At 41.1% G+C, this 20,056-nt stretch overlaps 1 protein-coding gene across 4 annotated transcripts in view; it reads left to right on the top strand.

The window, feature by feature from the left end:
* The window catches only part of PRSS12 (serine protease 12), a 363,418-nt gene that overhangs the window by 273,621 nt on the left and 69,741 nt on the right, over positions 1 to 20,056 (top strand). For 3 of the 4 annotated variants that reach the window (XM_063920221.1, XM_063920220.1, XM_063920222.1), the window contains 2 exons: positions 3,673 to 3,748; positions 6,751 to 6,873. In XM_063920221.1, coding sequence (XP_063776291.1) covers positions 3,673 to 3,748; positions 6,751 to 6,873 — 199 coding nt within the window. Of the gene's footprint in view, positions 1 to 3,672; positions 3,749 to 6,750; positions 6,874 to 15,027; positions 15,078 to 20,056 lie in introns of all 4 variants that reach the window. The other variant, XM_063920223.1, reaches the window with a different exon arrangement.

Raw genomic sequence — 20,056 nt, 5'->3', positions numbered from 1 at the left:
CCAATTTAATTATTGGAACTTCGAGCCACATACATAGCATTGAATCAGGCAAAGGACATCCTTCAGGGGAAACCAGTCCAGATCCGCTCGGAAAATGCAACAGCAGTAGCATACCTCAACCATTAGGGAGGAACTTGCAGCTGGAAATCAATGAAAGACATAAGTCACACGTTAAAGTGGGCAGAATGTCATCTTCCAGCCTTGTCCGCAGTGTTCCTTCCTGGAGTCCTAAACTGAGAAGTGGATTTTCTCAGTCGGCACACCATTCATGTAAATGAATGGGCTTTACAGCCGGAAGTGTTCCAGACCCTGGTCGACAGATGGGGGTTGCCAGAGATAGATGGCGTCTTGTCAGAACCACAAGGTGCCCACATATGGATCAAGAACAAAGGATCCCAAAGCGATGTCAGTGAGATGGAACTTTCATCTGACCTATGTGTTTCCTCCCATTGCCCTGTTACCCAGGGTGGTGAGAAAGGTAAAACAAGGAAAAAGTGCAGTGATACTAATAGCTCCGGCTTTGCCCAGAAGACATTGGTACACAGATCTGCAGAGGATGTCAATGGATGCTCCATTGCTACTACCTCAATGTCCAGATCTACTGATTCAGGGGCCTTGTCATCGCAGACATCTGGATCGACTGTCTTTGACAGCGTGGCTCTTGAGACCTCCATCCTGAAGTCACGAGAATTCTCACAACAGGTAAATCAAACAATGCTTAGAGCTAGGAAACCCTCCTCAGCTCGCATTTATCACAGAATATGGCAAGCCTATATTCAATGGTGCAGTGAATGGAAACTTGACCCCAGGTCTTTTAGAGTTTCCAGAATCCTAGCATTCCTTCAGGCAGGAATGGATAAAGGTTTAAGGGTGGCTTCCTTGAGAGTGCAAATGTCAGCAATAACTGTATGATTCCAAATGAAAATTTTAAATCTACAGGATGTGCGCACTTTTTCCCAGGGAATGCTGCGCATTCAACCTCCTTTTGTTCCTCCTACAGTGCCTTGGGACCTAAGTTTAGTTCTAAAGGCCCTTCAAGTTGCCCCATTTGAACCATTTAAAAGAGTGGATTTTAAATGGTTGACAGCTAAGGTTCTCTTTCTACTGGCCATGGCTTCAGCTAGAAGAGTTTCAGATTTAGGCGCATTATTATGTCGTTCTCCATTTCTGTTTTTAAAAAAAATCCAGATAGAGCAGTTCTCAGAACTAAATCTGGGTATCTTCCTAAGTGGTATCTAAATTTCACCTTAACAAAGGAATTTTAGTCCCGGCTTTCCAGGGGCCGGACCTCTCTGCGGGAGATGCATCGTTGGATGTAGTCCGTGCCTTTAGGATCTAAGTAGATCGTGCCAGTGCTATCAGAAAAAACAGATTCTCTCTTTGTTCTCTACGGATTTCACAGGAGAGGATGGCCTGCTGATAAGCAGACACTGGCGAGGTGGCTTTGGATGACGATTTCAGAAGCATATTCTCAGACTGATCTCTCGGTTCCGGATAATGTCTCTGCTCACTCTACTCGTAAGGTAGGTCCATCATGGGCAGCACAGTGCGGTGCTTCAGTAGAACAGATATGTAAGGCAGCCACATGATCTTCCATTAACACATTCATCAGACATTATGCCATAGATCCTAAATATATGATGTAAACTTCCCTTAATTACTGTAGTTCAAGGCGGTCTACAGTCCTGTAGGACTGTAGACCGCCTTGAACTACAGTAATTAAGGGAAGTTTACATCATATATTTAGGATATAGAGTTAGCGACTGTACATCTATTGCTTAACACTTACACATTTCTAGACTCTGGGGTTTTGGAGGGATTCCCCTACCAGCAAATAGAGACGGGCTGCCAACAAAAAGCGCACATTAGGACACTCCAAAACTAAAAAATTCACATTATGCCATAGATACCTTTGCCTCTCAGGATGCTGAATTCGACCGAAGGATTCTCCTGTCTAATCAGGAGCATCGCCACCTCTAAATTGCTTTGGGACATCCCAAAGTATTCTGTGGATACCCTGTGGATCCTGCAGGAGAAATATACGTTATAGTAAGAACTTACCTTTGATAACGGTATTTATCCTAAGTCCACATGTTCCAAAGGGATCCCACCCTGACGCACCTGATTTGAGGATCCTTTTACTCACTAACCTCTTCTCTCTTGTACGGAAGGATGTGCATGTGTGTTTTTCTCACCTGATTAGGGCTCTACATGATGCTCCTGCCTTAAGCTTTGGAAAACAACTGATTTGCCTGAGCCAGGAGGCGGGGATATATATGGACGGGCCCACTGCATGCTGGGAGGCCAGAAAGCTTTGACCAATTGGTGCAAGATCCGCTGTCACTCAACCATATCCCAATGTATCCTGTGGACTTAGGAGAAATATCGTTATCAACGGTAAGTTCTTACCATAACGTATATATTTCACTCATTTAGTGTCTCACTTCTAGATATGGACATCAAAAACCAGTGGTTGGCATCCATCAATGTTCCTGGCTTGATGGAAAAGGTTTTTCCATTTTATGCTGGCATTGTGATGGTTGCCGACCATCGCATGCTGATTTCCAATAATCATCCGATGTCAATTAAGTAAATTCAGCTGCGGAAAATTCTGGCTCTGACTGTGCATACACACTGATTAACCATCAATGGTAATTGTCATGCCACCATCACTAGTTTATGACCATCTTGCTATGGCTTTTCCTGTTCAGCTCAGTCTAAACTTTGGGGCTTTGGGCGAGCACTTGGATACCTCAGTCATTAAACTTTATAACATTGATGTGTAAGCTGATTGCAATACTGTTCTGAGATTGAGCAGAGCTGACTATGTAAACATTTATAGATGTAAGGGGTATTGGTATACATTTATAACATACTGTAAGACTTAGTGAATAGGTTCTAAACATCACGGATGGACTGGGGCTGTTTTTTGGCCCTGGCATTTATCTGTGCATGAGCAACCCCCAGGGGAGCAGTGCACATCAGAGGGGGTGCGGACACTTCTCACAGCACGCCCACATCTTTCTAAAAGACAAGCACGTTGGGTGAGGGCAAAACAGAGAGCCAGAAGCTGTAGTACGTTCTGCCTTCCCGAATCTCTGTGTAGCCGACCCGAACCATTGGCCCTTCTGGCATTTGTCAGATGGCCAGTCTTGCCCTGTTTAAGATGCATGTTCAGAAACCCTAATGTAGATGATACTGAAAACATTGAAAACGTTTGCAAAAAAATAAATAAATAGCCATTTATAGAATTAGCTGTTATTCATATAAAATGATATGAATTGTTGTTGTGAATTATATGAAAATGGCATGACTAATGTTTGCAGACAGTTAAAACTTATATTAAATTGTATGTACTAAATATCCAAATCATGTCCAAGCAGGACTGGCACTGCAGGGTTTTGCCTCGGGGAAGCTGAGAAAACATGGATGAATGCCATGGTTCTCGGTTTACATGAGTGTAATTATAAGCATGAACTGTCAGCTCTTTCCATAACCTTATACTCCTTGGAGTTTCTAGTGGGGATTTCCTCATCTAAAAGTGATCTTTACACATGTTGCTATATGTAATTCTGTTTCAATCTGTTTTAGTAATTATCCTGATTTTGAAATGAATACAGTAAAACCAGACAGATGTTTTCTAAATGATTAATACTATTGCTTTATTCATAGATTCATCCCTTGTTTGTGGCTTGCGGTTAATAAATCGGCGCCCTAAACGTATTATTGGTGGGAGAAATTCCTTACGGTAAGTTAATTTGTAGATCAACTCAAGGATATACTTACTTATGTATCATTTTTAATATCTATAAAGTAATCCCACTCAGGGACATATTTATTAAGGAAATTTGTGTGATACAGGTTGAGTATCCCATATCCAAATATCCCGAAATACGGAATTTTTTGAGTGAGACTGAGATAGTGAAACCTTTGATCTCTGATGGCGCAATGTACAAAAACTTTGTTTGATACAAAAAATTATAAAAAATATTGTATTAAATGACCTTCAGCCTTTGTGTATAAGGTGTATATGAAACATAAATCAATTGTATGTACGTACACAAACTTTGTTTAATGCACAAAGTTATTAAAACTATTGGCTAGAATGACCTTCAGGCTGTGTGTATAAGGTGTATATGTGACATAAATGTATTCTGTGCTTAGATTTAGGTCCCATCACCATGATATCTCATTATGGTATGCAATTATTCCAAAATATGGAAAAATCAGATATCCAAAAAACTTCTGGTCCCAAGCATTTTTGATATGGGATACTCAACCTGTATTTCCCTCAAATAACAGGCAAATATTTTACTGTTTGTTGTAGGCAAAATTTACAGATTGTGTGAGCATTTGCTTCACTGTAAGTAATACAGTAATGGCCAACTTTACAGCAAGCAGTACCCACACAAACCTTAAAGACACAAGGACAATTCCTGTAGGGAGTACAGTTGGGATAGCAAATAACCAAATTGTTTAGCTGAATCTCTCTTGAATTCTGTGATAAGCCCAGTTAGATACCCCTGTTTAGATATTGTTCTTTTGGTCTATTGTCCTTTATATAATGTAGCATATTGTAGCATGCTGTACACGCAACTGTTTGTAATGATGTGGGCCAGTATACACTGTTATGCCCTACTACTACAGCTCATGTTTTAATTTGAAAATCAGAAACTGCTTCAGAACATCATTAAACTTGTTGAGAACATTAAAATGTGTACCCTCACTGACTTCGACTCCACTATTTTTACCAAACCATACATTTTTTAAAATGTAAACACATTTACTTTATGCACTGGCGCTCTTATTGCCGTCCTGAGAGGTTTGATAGTAGGTTAGCATTGGTACTTATATTCAGGGCCGCCATCAGGGGGTACAGGGGACACAACTGTCCCAGGCCCGGTTTCTCTGATGGGCCCGGGGAGCACATGTCGCCACCTGCACGCCGCCGTCTGTCCCCATTCTTCCCAGTCTGTCCGCACTCCGCCACTTTCTATATAAAATGTCCCTCCCAAAATGTCCGCCGCCTCAAAGGAGACAATTATTAAAGATACTAGCAGAGCTTCTTCTAGTATCTTTAATAACTGTCTCCTCTAACATGGTGGCCATTTTAAGAGGGACGTTTTTAATAGAAGCATGCAGGCATGAACAGAGGCTGGACCCGCAGCAGCATCCGAGTGGGGAAATCCCCTGACAACGAGCAGAACCCCTGACAATGAGCAAATCCCCTGACAATGAGCAGGTACTGGCAGCATTAATGTGGGGGCATAATATGGTTTGACGGGCATTACTGTGTGGGGCATAATATGGTGACAGGTGCATAACTGTGGGGGCATAATAGGGTGTAAGGGGCATTACTGTGGGGACTTAATATGGTGCAAGGGGCATAATATGGTGTTGCTCCATATTGTGCATAGTAGTTCTATTTAAAAAAATTTAAACATATATTTATTTTTATTTAAGTTATATATACTGTATATATATATATATATATATATATATATATTCAGGATGGGGTGTGGGCGGCAGCCTATTTTATCAGTCCCAGGCCCCACAATTTTTGATTGCAACCCTGCTTATATGGCCACTGTCCTTGCCAATTAGACTTACCAATACTATGGGGAAGCTCAGGACTATAGAAAATATAAATTACTCCATGATCCCGCCACAGATTACTTCACATTGCAGTTGTGCAGCTGTTGGGACCAATAAAAAAAGGAGTGCCTGGTGCATCTAAAGGATGCTACACATGGCACTGCATGATGCCAGTCCAGGCACCCTGCTAGTCAGGTGCACTTGCCATAGGGCAGCGATAGTGCAGCCCCCTGAGTCCTGTGCCATGGGCAGTGTCACCACTTGAGCACCCATAACTATGGCCCTTGCAAAGCTACCATAGGAGACCTTCAGTGACGGCTACCACCAGTGATACTTGGCAATAGCTATGACCGATGGTAGCCTTTAATAAGTCCTATCTCCAGTAAACACAAATGTCTTCACTGATGACAGGGCTTTTCTCTGATTAGTAAATATGCCCCATAATAAAATGGTTGTACTGCATAAATAAATATTCTTAGAAATAAGAAGGTAAGTACAAAGTCTTTTGTGTTGATCAATGGTATTAAAGAATTATTGAATAAAACCATAGTAATTCCATGTTGAAAGCAAATAATATGCAAATAATTCCATAGGGGGTGGCTGATTTATATAACAACTGTATGTAAAAGTACCTATATTGTGACAGAAGTACATTATGACAGCATGGACATAATGCTGACATTATGAATGTCGATAATCAGCGTGTCGACAATGTGATTTGCCATGTCTTTTTCATCTAAGCTCAACCTAACCACAGCCTAACCCTATAATCATCTGACTACATTCACAGTGAATGTCGACTTCATGATGCCATACCCTAGCCATTGCCCCCATCCCCTCTGAGCACCCATGAATTTCCATAGTCACCATTGATAAGTGCACGCACCCGTTCACTGTTGCTCTAGTGTACATATAGGAGAGAAACATAACTGAAGACAATAAGTTGCTGCTCTAACATTCTCCTTACTATAGACTACATTCCAGTGTGTCTAAATCAGGGATGAGAGATTGTCAAGGGAAGTATCTCTATACAACTGAAAATGTTTCTTACCTGTCTCCAACCTGTTGATTATATACAATCTTACCCACAGTCTGATTTTCCAGGACAGTATTTTCATCCAGTTTAATAAGATACCATTATTTCTTTCCACATAGAGGTGGCTGGCCCTGGCAGGTAGCTCTGCGGCTGAAATCTTCTCACAGTGATGGAAGGCTGTTATGTGGAGCTACTCTCATCAGCAGCTGCTGGGTGCTCACTGCTGCTCATTGTTTTAAGAGGTATGTTGACAAAAGGAAAATAGATCTGTGCAGTAATATTCCAGACATAACTACACTGAAAGGAAGCAAAACAGTCAAATAAATGTGTACCTGGTCCCAGTCACTCGTTTCCTGTTATCAAAAAATACACTTTATTGTTGTGCAGTATGAGTTATTCTAGAAGATAACATCCAATGATCCCCATTCAAACACACAAGTTTCCTGCTAATAGCCTAATACTGTAAATAATGAAAACAAAATGGTTTACTTTACATATATACTACACCATTCATTGAGGTCCTTCTTTAGTGCAAGGAAACTACTACTGTATTACACCTGAGAGGTTATTAAAGCATATGTAGTAATTATAATGTTTTACATGTTATTTACAGTAGTTACACACAACCCTTCTATTGAAGAAGCAAATAAAAGCAAACAGGACACACATTGTGATATTGCATATTGTACAGTGATGCACATTTACTTCCCATTGGTTGTCAGAGCAACTCTATTTGTATAACATTCCACATTGTCACTCGACCCTATTTAAAATCTGTGATACCACAGTCTTTTTGATGATCACACAGGCTGACTCTGGTCAGGCATCTGGTCATTCATCATAATTTTTTTACCAAAGTGACATTTTTTGGTCCCATGACTCCCATCATATACATATTGATTATCAAGATCCTATTTCATAGCAGAAAAACTGATCTGCCAATAACCCTACTGATATGTGTGGGATAGAAAGTGAAAACGAGAGTGGGAGTATGGGGCACAGCACAGTATACAGAAATTGTATGACCTATGAATGGTATTTGTTCATCTTTTTTATTATTATTATTATTATTATTATCATCCTTTATTTATATGGCACCACAAGGGTTCTGCAGCACCCAATTACAGAGTACATATGCACATAATCAAAACAGGAAAACAGTGACTTACAGTTGAAGACAATATAGGACAAATACAGGGTAACTAAACATAACTACATCAGTAGACGACACTGAGATAAGTGTCAAGATTGCCAAAAACTGCAGGATTTGGGCAGTTGAGTATTAATAAAGTAAGAAAAGGATAAGCACATGAGGGAAGAGGGCCCGACTCGTGAGCGCTTACATTCTAAAGGGGAGGGGTAGACAGACAGGGGTGATACAGATGGGGTGGACCGAGTGTGGGACAGAGGGTTAGGATGAGATTTGGCTGGGTTTGGTAAAGAAGTGGGTCTTAAGAGCCCGTTTAAAGTTCTGTAGGGAGGTGGAGAGTCTGAGGGGGAGAGGTAGAGAATTCCAGAGTAAGGGAGCAACACATGAAAAATCTTGGAGATAGGAGTGGGAGGAAGTAATCAGAAGACAGGTGAGTCAGCGTGCATTAGTAGAGCGAAGAGGACGGACGGGAGAGTAATGGGAGATAAGGTCAGAGATGTAAATGGGGGAGGAGTGGGTGAGTGCTTTGTAAGTGAGTGTGAGAAGCTTGAATTGGATTCTGAAAAGGAAGGGAAGCCAGTGAAGGGCTTGTAGGAGAGGGGAGGTGGACGTAGTGTGTTTGGTGAGGAAGATGAGCCGGGCTGCAGCATTGAGGATAGATTGGAGTGGAGAGAGGTAATTGTCAGGGAGGCCAGTTAGGAGGAGATTACAGTAATCCAGTCTGTAAATGATCAGTGAGTGGATAATGGTCTTGGTGGCATCCTGGGTGAGAGAGGGTCTGATCCTGGAAATATTTTTGAGATGAAAATGACAGGTTTGTGAAAGGTGCTGAATATATGGTTTGAAGGAGAGGGAAGAGTCAAGGATTACGCCAAGACAGCATACTTGGGGGCTAGAGGAGATAGTCATGCCATCAATGGATAATGAGATTGTGGGAGGTGAGATTGTGAGGGAGGGTGGGAAGATGATCAACTCAGTCTTGGACATGTTGAGTTTAATAAAGCGCTGGGACATTCAGGAAGAGATAGCAGAGAGACAGTTGGAGGTACGAGTGAGGAGAGCCGGGGAGAGATCAGGGGAGGAAAGGTAGATTTGAGTGTCATCAGCATAGAGGGGATATTGGAAGTTAAAAGGACTAATGAGCTCACCTAAAGAGGAATTATAGAGAGAGAAAAGGAGAGGACCAAGAACAGAACCTTGGGGGATACCAACAGTTATTGGAAGAGGGGGGGAGGTAGCATCATGAGAGGAGACACAGAAGGAACGATCAGAGAGGTAGGAGGACAGCCAGGTGAGGGCAGTATCACACAGACCAAATTGCAGAAGGAGAGGGTGGTCCACAGTGTCAAAAGCAGCAGAGAGGTCAAGAAGAATAAGCAGAGAGTAGTGGCCCTTAGATTTGGCTGCATGGAGGTCATTGCAGAATTTTGTGAGGGCAGTTTCAGTGGAGTGGAGACAACGGAAACCAGACTGGAATGGGTCAAGCAGTGAGTGGGAGGAAAGAAAGGCAGTGAGGTGGTTATAGACAATACGTTCAAGGAGTTTGGAGGCAAAAGGGAGAAGAGATATGGGTTGATAGTTGGACAGGGTGTTTGGATCAAGAGCATGCTTGAAGGCACAGAAGACAGTGCCTGATGAGAGGGAAAGATTGAGAAGGTGGGCAAGATGGGAACAGGCAGAAGGAGGAGGTGGGAGGGAATAGGGTCAAGTGGGGAGGTGGTGGGGGGGGGGGAGTGGATGAGGGCCATGACTTCCTCACCAGATACATGGAAAAAAGATGTCAGAGTTGGTGAGAGGGAAGGGGAGGGGTGGCAAGGGATGGGTGGTGACTGGTTGCTGGTCTGGTCGGATGTGATGTCCTGACGTATGGAGTCAATCTTGGATGTAAAATAAGTGGCAAAGCCAAGAGCAGACAATAAGGATGGGAGAGGAGGTGGTGGTGGGCAGAGGAGGGAGTTGACAGTGGCAAAGAGCTTAATTCTTTAGTCTTATGGTTAGTGATGCTCCTGGTTTCCAGTAGAATGTATTAACAATTAACTCTAGAGTAAAATAAAAATCCAAGCAAAAAAGCTAAATATTTAAAGAAAGCAAGTATATAAAGGGAAGAAAGTGATTAAAAAAAAAGTCACAGTGCCTCTTCCTAAACTACTCAATAATAATGTATGTAAATTAGGAAGTGATATCCCCAGGATATCACATTATTGGGTGTGAATATTCCAAAATAAGGAAAAATACAATATCCAGAATTCTTCTGGTTCTAAACATTTTGAATATGGGAGACTCAACCTTTAAATGATGGCGGATTGGACTGACATATCGGCCACATCGTCTAGTGTGTACCTACTACTGTGTACTCCCATCGTCTGCTTGTGTACCAGTTTCTTTCTCCTGTCACATTCACTGTTCTCTTTTGTTTTCTGCTAGCTTTGGTTCCTTTCTTTTCCTCTGCTTTCCCCTTTTGTTTTCTCTTCTCTTTGTACTATCAGTTCTATTTATTCAGTCCTTACTTCTGTCATTTCCCATCCAAAGCCTACATCTTGGATGGCTCAGGATAAATATGCAATGGACCAGTTAGCTGCTCAGGCCCCTATGGCTTCTTGGGGAATGGTGGATGTGCTATCACCATGACTGGTGCTGGTATGTGAGAAGGTTTTCTTCTTTAGGGGATCAGCCCAGCTGACCTCAAATAGCCTGAGGCTCAGGTTTATTATTTGGCTTCCACACCAAAATATTAGCTGTGGACCAGGCTTCAGCAGCTACTTATTATTATTTATTTATTACCAGTTATTTATATAGCGCACACATATTCTGCAGTGCTTTACAGAGACTATTTGCCCATTCACATCGGTCCCTGCCCCAGTGGAGCTTACAGTCTATATTCCCTACCACATGTACACAAGCACACATTCATACTAGGTTTAATTTATGTTGGGATCCAATTTACCTACCAGTATATTTTTGGATTGTGGGAGGAAACCGGAGTACCCGGAGGAAACCCACGTACGGGGAGAATATACAAACTCCGCACAGGTAGAGCCATGGTGGGAATCAAACCCATGACCTCAGTGCTGTGAGGCAGTAAGGTTAACCATTACACCATCCGTACTGCTTATGCAGCCATGACTTACCCAGTTAACAGGCTGTTGTTTCTACCTGTCCTGTTAATTCCTTTGTGGCTGCATGTTGGGGACTGCTTGTAATCATGCTAATATTAGTCCCTCTGCTGGTGGATCACTGCTACTGCTAAGTGTTAGTCTGCCTCATAACTTCTTGCCTTACCAATATTTGTTATGCCTGTTCATTCAGGTTCATGCCTGCCTGGATAACAGATATTATATAATCAAGTGTTTGCTGATACGTTGTTCAGTGTTCTATATGTTTTCCAAATGATTTAACACATTTTTTGGTATGTTTAGACAAGGTCTGGATGTCATGGGATAGCTCACTATTGCCTGTAAAGTGATTCCCATGGGTCAAGTTTATGATGGAAATTCAAGAAAGCCATGGCTAGTGTAGCCAAGTTGCACCATGTTATTCACCATTCTTCAGAATTCGAGAGAGACCTTTTATTATGGGTCTCTTTTGTGGCTGAGTTTAATGGAATACTGTTGTGGGTTGCACAGTGGTGCTTAGTTTTCAGGTGTAGTTAGTATCAGATGCATCAGGTGCCACTTGGTTTGGTTGTTACCTGGATGGGATCTGATGCGCTTTGCCTTGGCCATTAGATTGGCTTTCCAGGGGTCTGAGAAGAGGTCTTCTGCGCCTGGAACTTTTTACCTTTATTGTGGCTATGTATCTCTGGGTGGACAGGTGTGTTGTAAGTGCATTATCTTAAGGCAGGGATGGGGAACCTTCGGCCCTCCAGCTGCTGTTGAACTACACATCCCAGCATGCCCTGCAACAGTTTTAGCATGGCCAAATAGCAAAACTGTAGCAAGGCATGCTGGAGGGCCAAAGGTTCCCCACCCCTGTCTTAAGGAGTGATAATCTCTTTGTTGTGCATGTGACTGCCTTTATGCAATATCATCAAGTATTGAGAATGTGATTGCTAATATCTTGTCGTGGTTCCAATGGGACTAGTTTAGGACTTTACCTAGTTCTAACATTTGTATCATTGAGAGTTCTGTGTTGTGCAAAGTACAGTATTCTAAGACTGACCAGTTGGGTAAGGACTATTGGGTTTAAATAGCAGCTTCCAGAGATACTTGGATTTGTCCAGTGTCTCTAGTTAAGGCTTATTTGGCCTCTAGACCATCTGTTGGTGCTGCATAATGTCTTCATGAAGATGGAATGCCATTGACTAAATATCAGTTATTCTGGGTCTTGCTTGCATTGGTTTTTCAGTCCCTCATATCGTGGTGCATGGTTGATGGAAATCAGTTTATTATTATCTCTTCATATGGCCCAGTATTGGTCCAGTAGTTAATTGTTCTAGCTGTTTCTGTTGTTATTGTTATGGTTGATTTTGTTCCATTTTAGTTTTCTTTGTCTTTCCTGTTTTCTATGACTTGGAGCTCTGCTACTTGCCACTTTCCACAGGGAGAGTTTTGAGGGAATTTAATCTTTTGCCTGGCTAGACAGACATCATTTTGCTTAAAAATGAGTAAGTTCCACAGCGGGTTTGTGGGTCTACCTTTTGCTAAGTAATTCATGTTTTACCATTTGTTAACTCCACTCCACCACCACCACTAACAGGAGATTATTGGACTTGAGGCTTACCATTATTTCAGATCTTTACCTCATTATGTATGCATGGCCTTTCTGTTTTGGTATACAAGATCTACATTCAGTAGGTCTACAGTCATTCTGTCTGCCTCATATGGTCGACAGACATAAGGTCGACATGGACAAAAGGTCGACATATGAAATGTCAACACTAGAAAAGGTCAACAGATACATAAGGTCGGCATGGTTAAAATGTCAACATCAGAATGGTCAACACACCTTTTTGCATGTTTGGAGTTAGTGTGGATAGTTTTTTCATCTGGGACCACCATCTGGAGAAACGCAAACCCTCGTGGGCTTGCTTCACTCACCACACTTTGGGCACGGGGTCTCACTCCGCTTCACTCGCCACAAGGTTACTAAAGGTTATAATTTGTCACATCGATAGTCAAGGAATGAAAAAGTCCAAAAACAAGCAACCCCCCCAAAAAAAACACGTCAACCATATGTGTGACGACCATTATCATGTCAACCATATGAACCTGTCAATTTTTCCCAGTGTCGAGCTTTCATATGTCAACTTTTTGTCCATGTCGACATTTTGTCCATGTTTACCTAAAGACTATTGACCTAATGTTTGTCGACCTATGGTATAATCTAGATCCCACCCGAAGGAGCTCCGTTTGGGACACAGACACACACACACCCTATGTACACTGCACCCCAACCATATACTGCCCCTATATACACACTACACCCCCATATCCCTCCATATAGTGCCCCCTATATACAAGGCACCCCCTCCTCCATATAGTGCTTCCACCATATCCAACATACTCTGCACCCCTTCCTCTATATACTATGCTGCAACCACAGTTTACTTGCCATCCTGGGACTTGGCAACAAATACCAGCAGTAACCAGGAAACGGATGCAGTAAACACCACACGGTCCCGCAGCAGAAGCACCAGGCACACGTGTGTCCACTTACCTGCAGGGGTCGAAGGTAAATCAATCTGGCAGGAAGGGGTAAGACCCTGTGTGGAGTGAGCAGCGTGGTGATCGGGAGGAGGAGGGGTTGGTGCTGGGGTTGCAGATGATGTAGGTGAGGAGGATGCAGATAACCAGCTCAGCTACTTTCTATACAGTATATTGCGCGCTGACGGAGTACAGGGGTCCTGTGCTTGCCTCTCGAACACCCCGCACAGAACCTCCGGCCGGCTGCTGGTGGCTAATTGTGTCCTCTACCCCAAGACTAGCCGGGAGCTGTGTTGGGACTGGCAATATTACACACTCCAGTACAGGTGTATATAGGGCATCACTATTATAGCCTGCCCATTACAGATATATATATTTATTAATTAACAGTTTCTTATATAGCACAGCAAATTCCATTGCGATTTACAACTGGACACAATTAGAAGACAAAAAAGGGTTAAAAACAAACAGTCATAGAGGTAGGCGTGCCCTGCTCGCAAGCTTACAATCTATTGGGAAATAGGCATACACGAGGATAGGTGCTATCTATTGCATATAGTAGTCATCCACCAGATTGCAAAGGTTCTTGGTGGGCTGCATGATATCACATCACAGCAGTGATGAACCAGGGTCAGGAGAACGGGAGCGTGAAGAAAGAAAATATGTGGGGGGTATGTGTGTACTGTACTGTGGGGATATCATTGGATAGGAAAGCTATGAAGGTAATGTGATCGGTTCTGGAATTTGATAAGCTTGTCTGAATAGATGAGTTTTCAGGGAACGCTTGAAGGTTTGTAGACTACAGGAGAGTCTTATTGTACGTAGTAGGCCATTCCACAGAGTGTGTGCAGCCCACATATACAGAATCTCTATATATAAAAGGTTAATGCTGCACACACACACACACACACACACACACACACACACACACACACACACACACACACACACACACACACTCAGCATGACAGAGCCCCAGAAATCCGGAAGCTCCAGTTTGAGTATCAACCCCCCCTACCTCCTTCCCCCACCATATAGTCCGGCCCTGGTGTCCATCAGTTTGATGGGCTCTTAACTAGTAGAATAAATAATAGATTAAACAGATATTTGGGACTTTTACTGTTTTTATTTTCATAGATCAACAGTTTTCAAACTAAAATGTATAATTGGTGGCAGGTGTTGTATTAACATAGATAACTGTAAAGTACTTCTACAGTTATATACATTAAGGCAATGCAGGCCACTGAGAATACGTTTCATTTGGATCATCACGGTAACTATAGCAGGAAGATAAATACCTTCACCAAATTCAAATGTCAATAGGAAATGCAGGAAATTCTTTCAAGATTTAGTAAAAGATACTTGGCTGACTTTTCATAAGGTGACTATGAAACAGATGTATTGCTTTTGGTAGAAAATAAAAATCCCAATCCAGAGTTTTCTTGCAAACGTGCCGTACCACATAATAAAGCCATTTGCATTCCAATTCTCAGACTACAGTCTAAACCTATTTTCTTCTGTTCAGAGAGAACTGTTTGTAAACAAAATAAAGATCACCATTGCGTCTTTCAACAATTTCCTAATATATGTCATTTACGTTACAGGATCAAGGCCACATCTGCTAGTGTAGCCAATCTGCTACCCAATTAAAACAGTAAGACATGCTGCAATTATATATAGATGGTTTTCAATTATTTTAGCTTTAATTGTATCCTTCCTCTTTTACGATACATGAAATACACAAAAACAAGTCAGTGTTTTAGAATTCTACCACCTCAAGGTTAAAAGTAGGGCGTTGTAAGGCTAAAAAGGAAATTATTTTTACTGTATTGATTGTAAATACTATTATATTTATTGATTAACCTTTATTTATATTAAAATGCACCAATGTCATTTTCTGGGGAGAACTAAAATTCATGGTGATGCTGATAATCAGGTTATTAGGAACCAATGTCATCATTGAGTATACAGCCTCCTAACTCTGTAGATACTGAGTTGATAATCTTCTTACACATTATGAAAGCTATGAGTAATTTCTAAAGTGGAGTAATCCTTTAATAGATATGGTTATATTCCTTTAATAAATAGACCCACAAGTAACAAAAACGGAATTAATGAAATGGGAAGTACATTGTGAGTTTTGTAACAATATTTAATTGTCTTGTATGGTTATTAATTAGGGATTATTCCAAGAAAATAAATGGTCTTGATCAATTTAGCTTTTCTGGAAAGGATTGAGCTGTTTAAGTATGATAGATGAGTGATTTTTTAGTATCAAAAGGAAAATTTAGATTTTTTTCTATGCACTAGGAGTAAGTGGGAGAACATGGTGGGCACATTGCAATTAACTTTCCAGATATGACCTGCTCTCATATTATTTATTGAAGATCCCCTCTCTGGGAGATACCCAAAGAGGAGAAGCATTTGGGCTGTGATGGAGGCCAGGCTAATTGTGCCATTAGGCCCCGCCTTCATGGGAAAAATGTTCCATATTTATATAGGGGGTGGGGCCAAATTACTCTACTGTCTTAGAAATAAGTCATTAAGCCCCGCCACCTCCTTGGGTTCTCATGTTATTCTCCTCACTACTCTAGGAAGTGGGTGTGATGCGTTAGGGGTGGCCACTCTTCTGGGGGTGTGGAGGACTACCCAAAAAATCTGGTTTCTCCCGCAGTAATCAGGAGAGTAGGCAAGCATGGTGCACATATTCCCCTAAGAAGCATGCGCAGTCCTGACCCCTTAATCAGACCCTGACCCCATTTGTTAATAGTATTTTGGGCTACAGATTGGAGCTGCAATGTTTCTTGTCCACCTGTTTGGCATATATTTCATTTAATGAAAGCTGTGGCATTAGAATGCCACCTTCTGTGTCTGTTTTAAAATGGGTTATTATAAGATTGGGGAATGGTTATTAAAGTGTTTCTCATTATTGCATTCCTAAATCCGTCAATTGATGGGATTCTTATATATTTTTCAGACTCTGTCTGAACCTTTGACTTTGTTTGAATTTCACCAGTCTTGACCTTTGCTCTATTCCTGACCTTGCCTCTGTGTATTGAGTTTGTACAGCCATTTATGATCAGGTTCCTTACCCTGGCTTATTTTACCTTAACATCTTTTTTGTTGTGTGTCATTCATACTAGAATGTTAAGCTCCAATAAGGCTGGGTAAAAGCCTTGAGGAAAATCAAGTACTGGTAAGCACATTGAATAGCCTAGACCAATCACAAAAGGATTTGAGAGACTGACATTACTGAATGCAGTTAGTAAGTGAAACTATAATATTCCCCTGAAATCTACCATATAAAAAAATATATCAATTACTATTCTGAAGTTTTCTCTAGGAGGATGGTAGCAGAGTGAAGCAAATGACGACAGGATGCTTGAAGATCCATAGTGTCTAATTCTTATTAGCAATTTATTGAAGATGTGTTCTAGTTACATTACAGATAATTAGGTGGTAACATGAATATCAGATTGACATGGCTGCACATTACTGTAGTCAGAATCAGATCTATGGCCTACAGTTCCTTTAAAATGTGGGTTTATTTTCTAAAGGAGAAAGCCCATTCTCCAGATATAAAAAATCTAGTACAACGGCCAATGATAGTTATCTCTGGAAACCTTTCAACATGCAACCCTTGCAACCTTTACTCAAACAAAGTAACCATTTGACGTACTGAGTGAATCTTGTGAAAAGTGAAAACACATGTCCGCTGTAGATCACTCCATTAATAAAAGTGCTGTGATGGTGATCTCTCCTATTCATATACTTTTGGACATATCTCCATCATAACAGGGTAGCACATATGTTTGTGGTCTGACATGGCAGTCTCTGTGAGGTGCAAAATTCCCTGCTGGCAAAGCAATTTGTTGCATTTTGTCCTCATGGAGAACAAAGAGGGTGAGGCCTACTTGAAAAACAGGGGGGAAAATGACAGACAGAAATAGAATAAGGGTGTGTACACACAGTGAGATCCTTGCTATGCCCGATTTTCACTTGCGATTTCCCTTGAACTCCCCGGAGCCCAGCACCACCGATTTTGACTAACTTTTCTTGAGATATGGACTATGTGCGCTTACGATTTTGGCTTATGTGAGATTTTGGCTTATGTGAGATTTCATTGACATGTGAGATGAACTAGATAGTACACCGATCTAGCAAGGATTGACTTGCCTGCACAGTCTATCTTTTCTTGCGATGCCGACCTGGCCAAAGCACTCAGAGATCCCTATTTAAGCCCTTAAATCACTGCAACTGTGCTTCTCCAGGTATTTCAACAATCAACCTTAATTTGTATTCTTATATATGGGAGATGTATCACGAAGCACTATGAATAAATGTTTAATATTTCTTACCAAGATGGCTCAAGGATATTATTCTATATATCTTCCTTAAAATTTTCAAAAGAGGCAAAAAAGAGACTTCTGGAATGTTTTATACATAGTCCATCATCTCCTCTTAAGATAAACCACTTTCAGTCCCAAATCCATAAAGTACTTGTCGATCAAACATCAAGTTATTAAAAAGTATCCAGAAAAGATCTGAAAAAATTCAACATAAAATGACGGCATGCAAAGTTTATCTCACAGACATGATACAAAGTGGCAGTTATTATAATGGGGAGAAGCTCACCGGACCCTCAGAAAGCTCTATAATGCGATGTCATTCCTGCATTGGCAGGAATGATGGTATTCACGGATAATCATTCCCGCTACACTGAACCACTGGTATCCAGGTTTATGTTCTCTGGGATGTGTTGTTACTAACTCACTTCTTCCACTCTCTCACAGTGGCACATGCTACACTTGTCCGGACAGCTCACCTCCCTATACACGTTTGCACTCTCTAATATACTCTCACTAAAATGTTGAGTGCTCCCGCGTATGCCCGTTTCTGAATGCCAAAAAAACCCCATAGTGTATTTAAAGAGGGCAAATATAAAATCCCTTAATTATACACTTCATACATCTACACAATTTAAAGGAACCATTTTAATTCGAACTCTCCATTTTTAAACCATATGGTTGGAGAGTGTTTAATTCATATAACCAGCGCATTTCTGCCATTGCTAAAGCAGCACCCATATACTTTTGTCTCCAGTTCCCTTTTATCAAATCTATGATTTTAAAACTAATAATATCCTTAGACGAACACCTATGACATGACTTAAAATGTGCAGACATATGGTAGTTTTCATACCCCTTTCGAATATTATGGATATGTTCTCCCATCCTTGTCTTGAAGGGGCGACTGGTTCTCCCCACATACAGTATTGTCGCATGCACTTGCATTGTATCAAATAAATGACGTTTGAACTGTTATATGTTACAAAATGATGTATGTTATATTCTTTTTTGGTAATTGCAGATGTAAATCTTACCATATTACTTCCTTCTGTGGTTTTGCAATATTTACATACACAGACCACATATAAAACCCTTTTGATTTTATACGGTTTCCCATACCTTGTTTTGGTGCTACTGCACTGGACACCACTGAATTTTTTATATTGAGGACTTTTTTATATATTACCCTCAGTTTTTTGAAATATGACTGTAGAAATAGGTTGTTGAAAGTTTTTAGTATTCATACGTATTGGGATACAGGAATCGGTATAAAGAATGTGATATGTCAGTACATGTCTAAAGAAAGGGGAGGAGTTGACTGGAACTGCTGGAACTAGCATAAAATAGCGACCAGACCGCATCCACTTTAGTCTTGACAAAGACCCGATAAGGCTTGAAACGTGTCGGGCGGCAAGTGGAAATCAATTACTGAATTTTAATTTGTGATACTGCTGAAGCTTAGACTTCATCACGGCATTCAGAAACGAGCATACGCGGAGCACCCGACATTTGAGTGAGAGTATATTGGAGAGTGCGAATACGTATAGGGAGGTGAGCTGTCTGGACAAATGTACCATGTGCCACTGTGAAAGAGTGGAAGAAGTGGGATAGTAACAACACGTCCCAGAGGACATGAAATTGGATACCAGTGGTTCAGTGTAGCGGGATTACCCAGGAATACCATCATTCCTGCCAACGCAGGAATGACATCGCATTATAGAGCTTTCTGAGGGTCCGGTAAGCTTCTCCCCAATATAATAACTGCCACTTTGTATCATGTCCATGAGATAATCTTTGCATGCAGTCATTTTATGTGGATTTTATTTTTGTTTTTTGTTAACACAATTTTATTGAGTGGATCACACAGAATACATCTCAAGAAACATGAAAGGAAATCTTGCCAGCAAGCATTACAATAGTAATTACAAATAGTAACTTCAGCAAAAAAAAAGGGATCCAATTTTAGATATTTAAGAATGAAAAAGATATTTTGCAGCGACGGTGTGGCCAGCCGTCATAGAGAGAAAGAAATAAGGTAGTAGAGAAGAGAGAAGACAGAAGGAAAGAAAGACAAACAGAAAAAAGGAGAAAGAAAATAAATCAAGAAGAGAAGAAGGGGGGGGGGTGTGACTTCCAAGGTCAAAAAGGAAGTAAGCCTTATGTTTAGCATCTCAGGTAACAAATGGTGAGGTAGCGTGTTGAGAAGCCAGCCAGGGAGACCAAACCTTAGTAAATGATTTGGATGAATTACGAATAATAGCGGTCATGTACTCCATTTTAAAAA

This window comes from Pseudophryne corroboree, chromosome 1 (genome assembly GCF_028390025.1).
Source record: "Pseudophryne corroboree isolate aPseCor3 chromosome 1, aPseCor3.hap2, whole genome shotgun sequence".
Classification (NCBI taxonomy): Eukaryota; Metazoa; Chordata; class Amphibia; order Anura; family Myobatrachidae; genus Pseudophryne; species Pseudophryne corroboree.
Note: the sequence above shows the minus strand (reverse complement) of the source record. Positions and strands in the feature narration are given on the sequence as shown.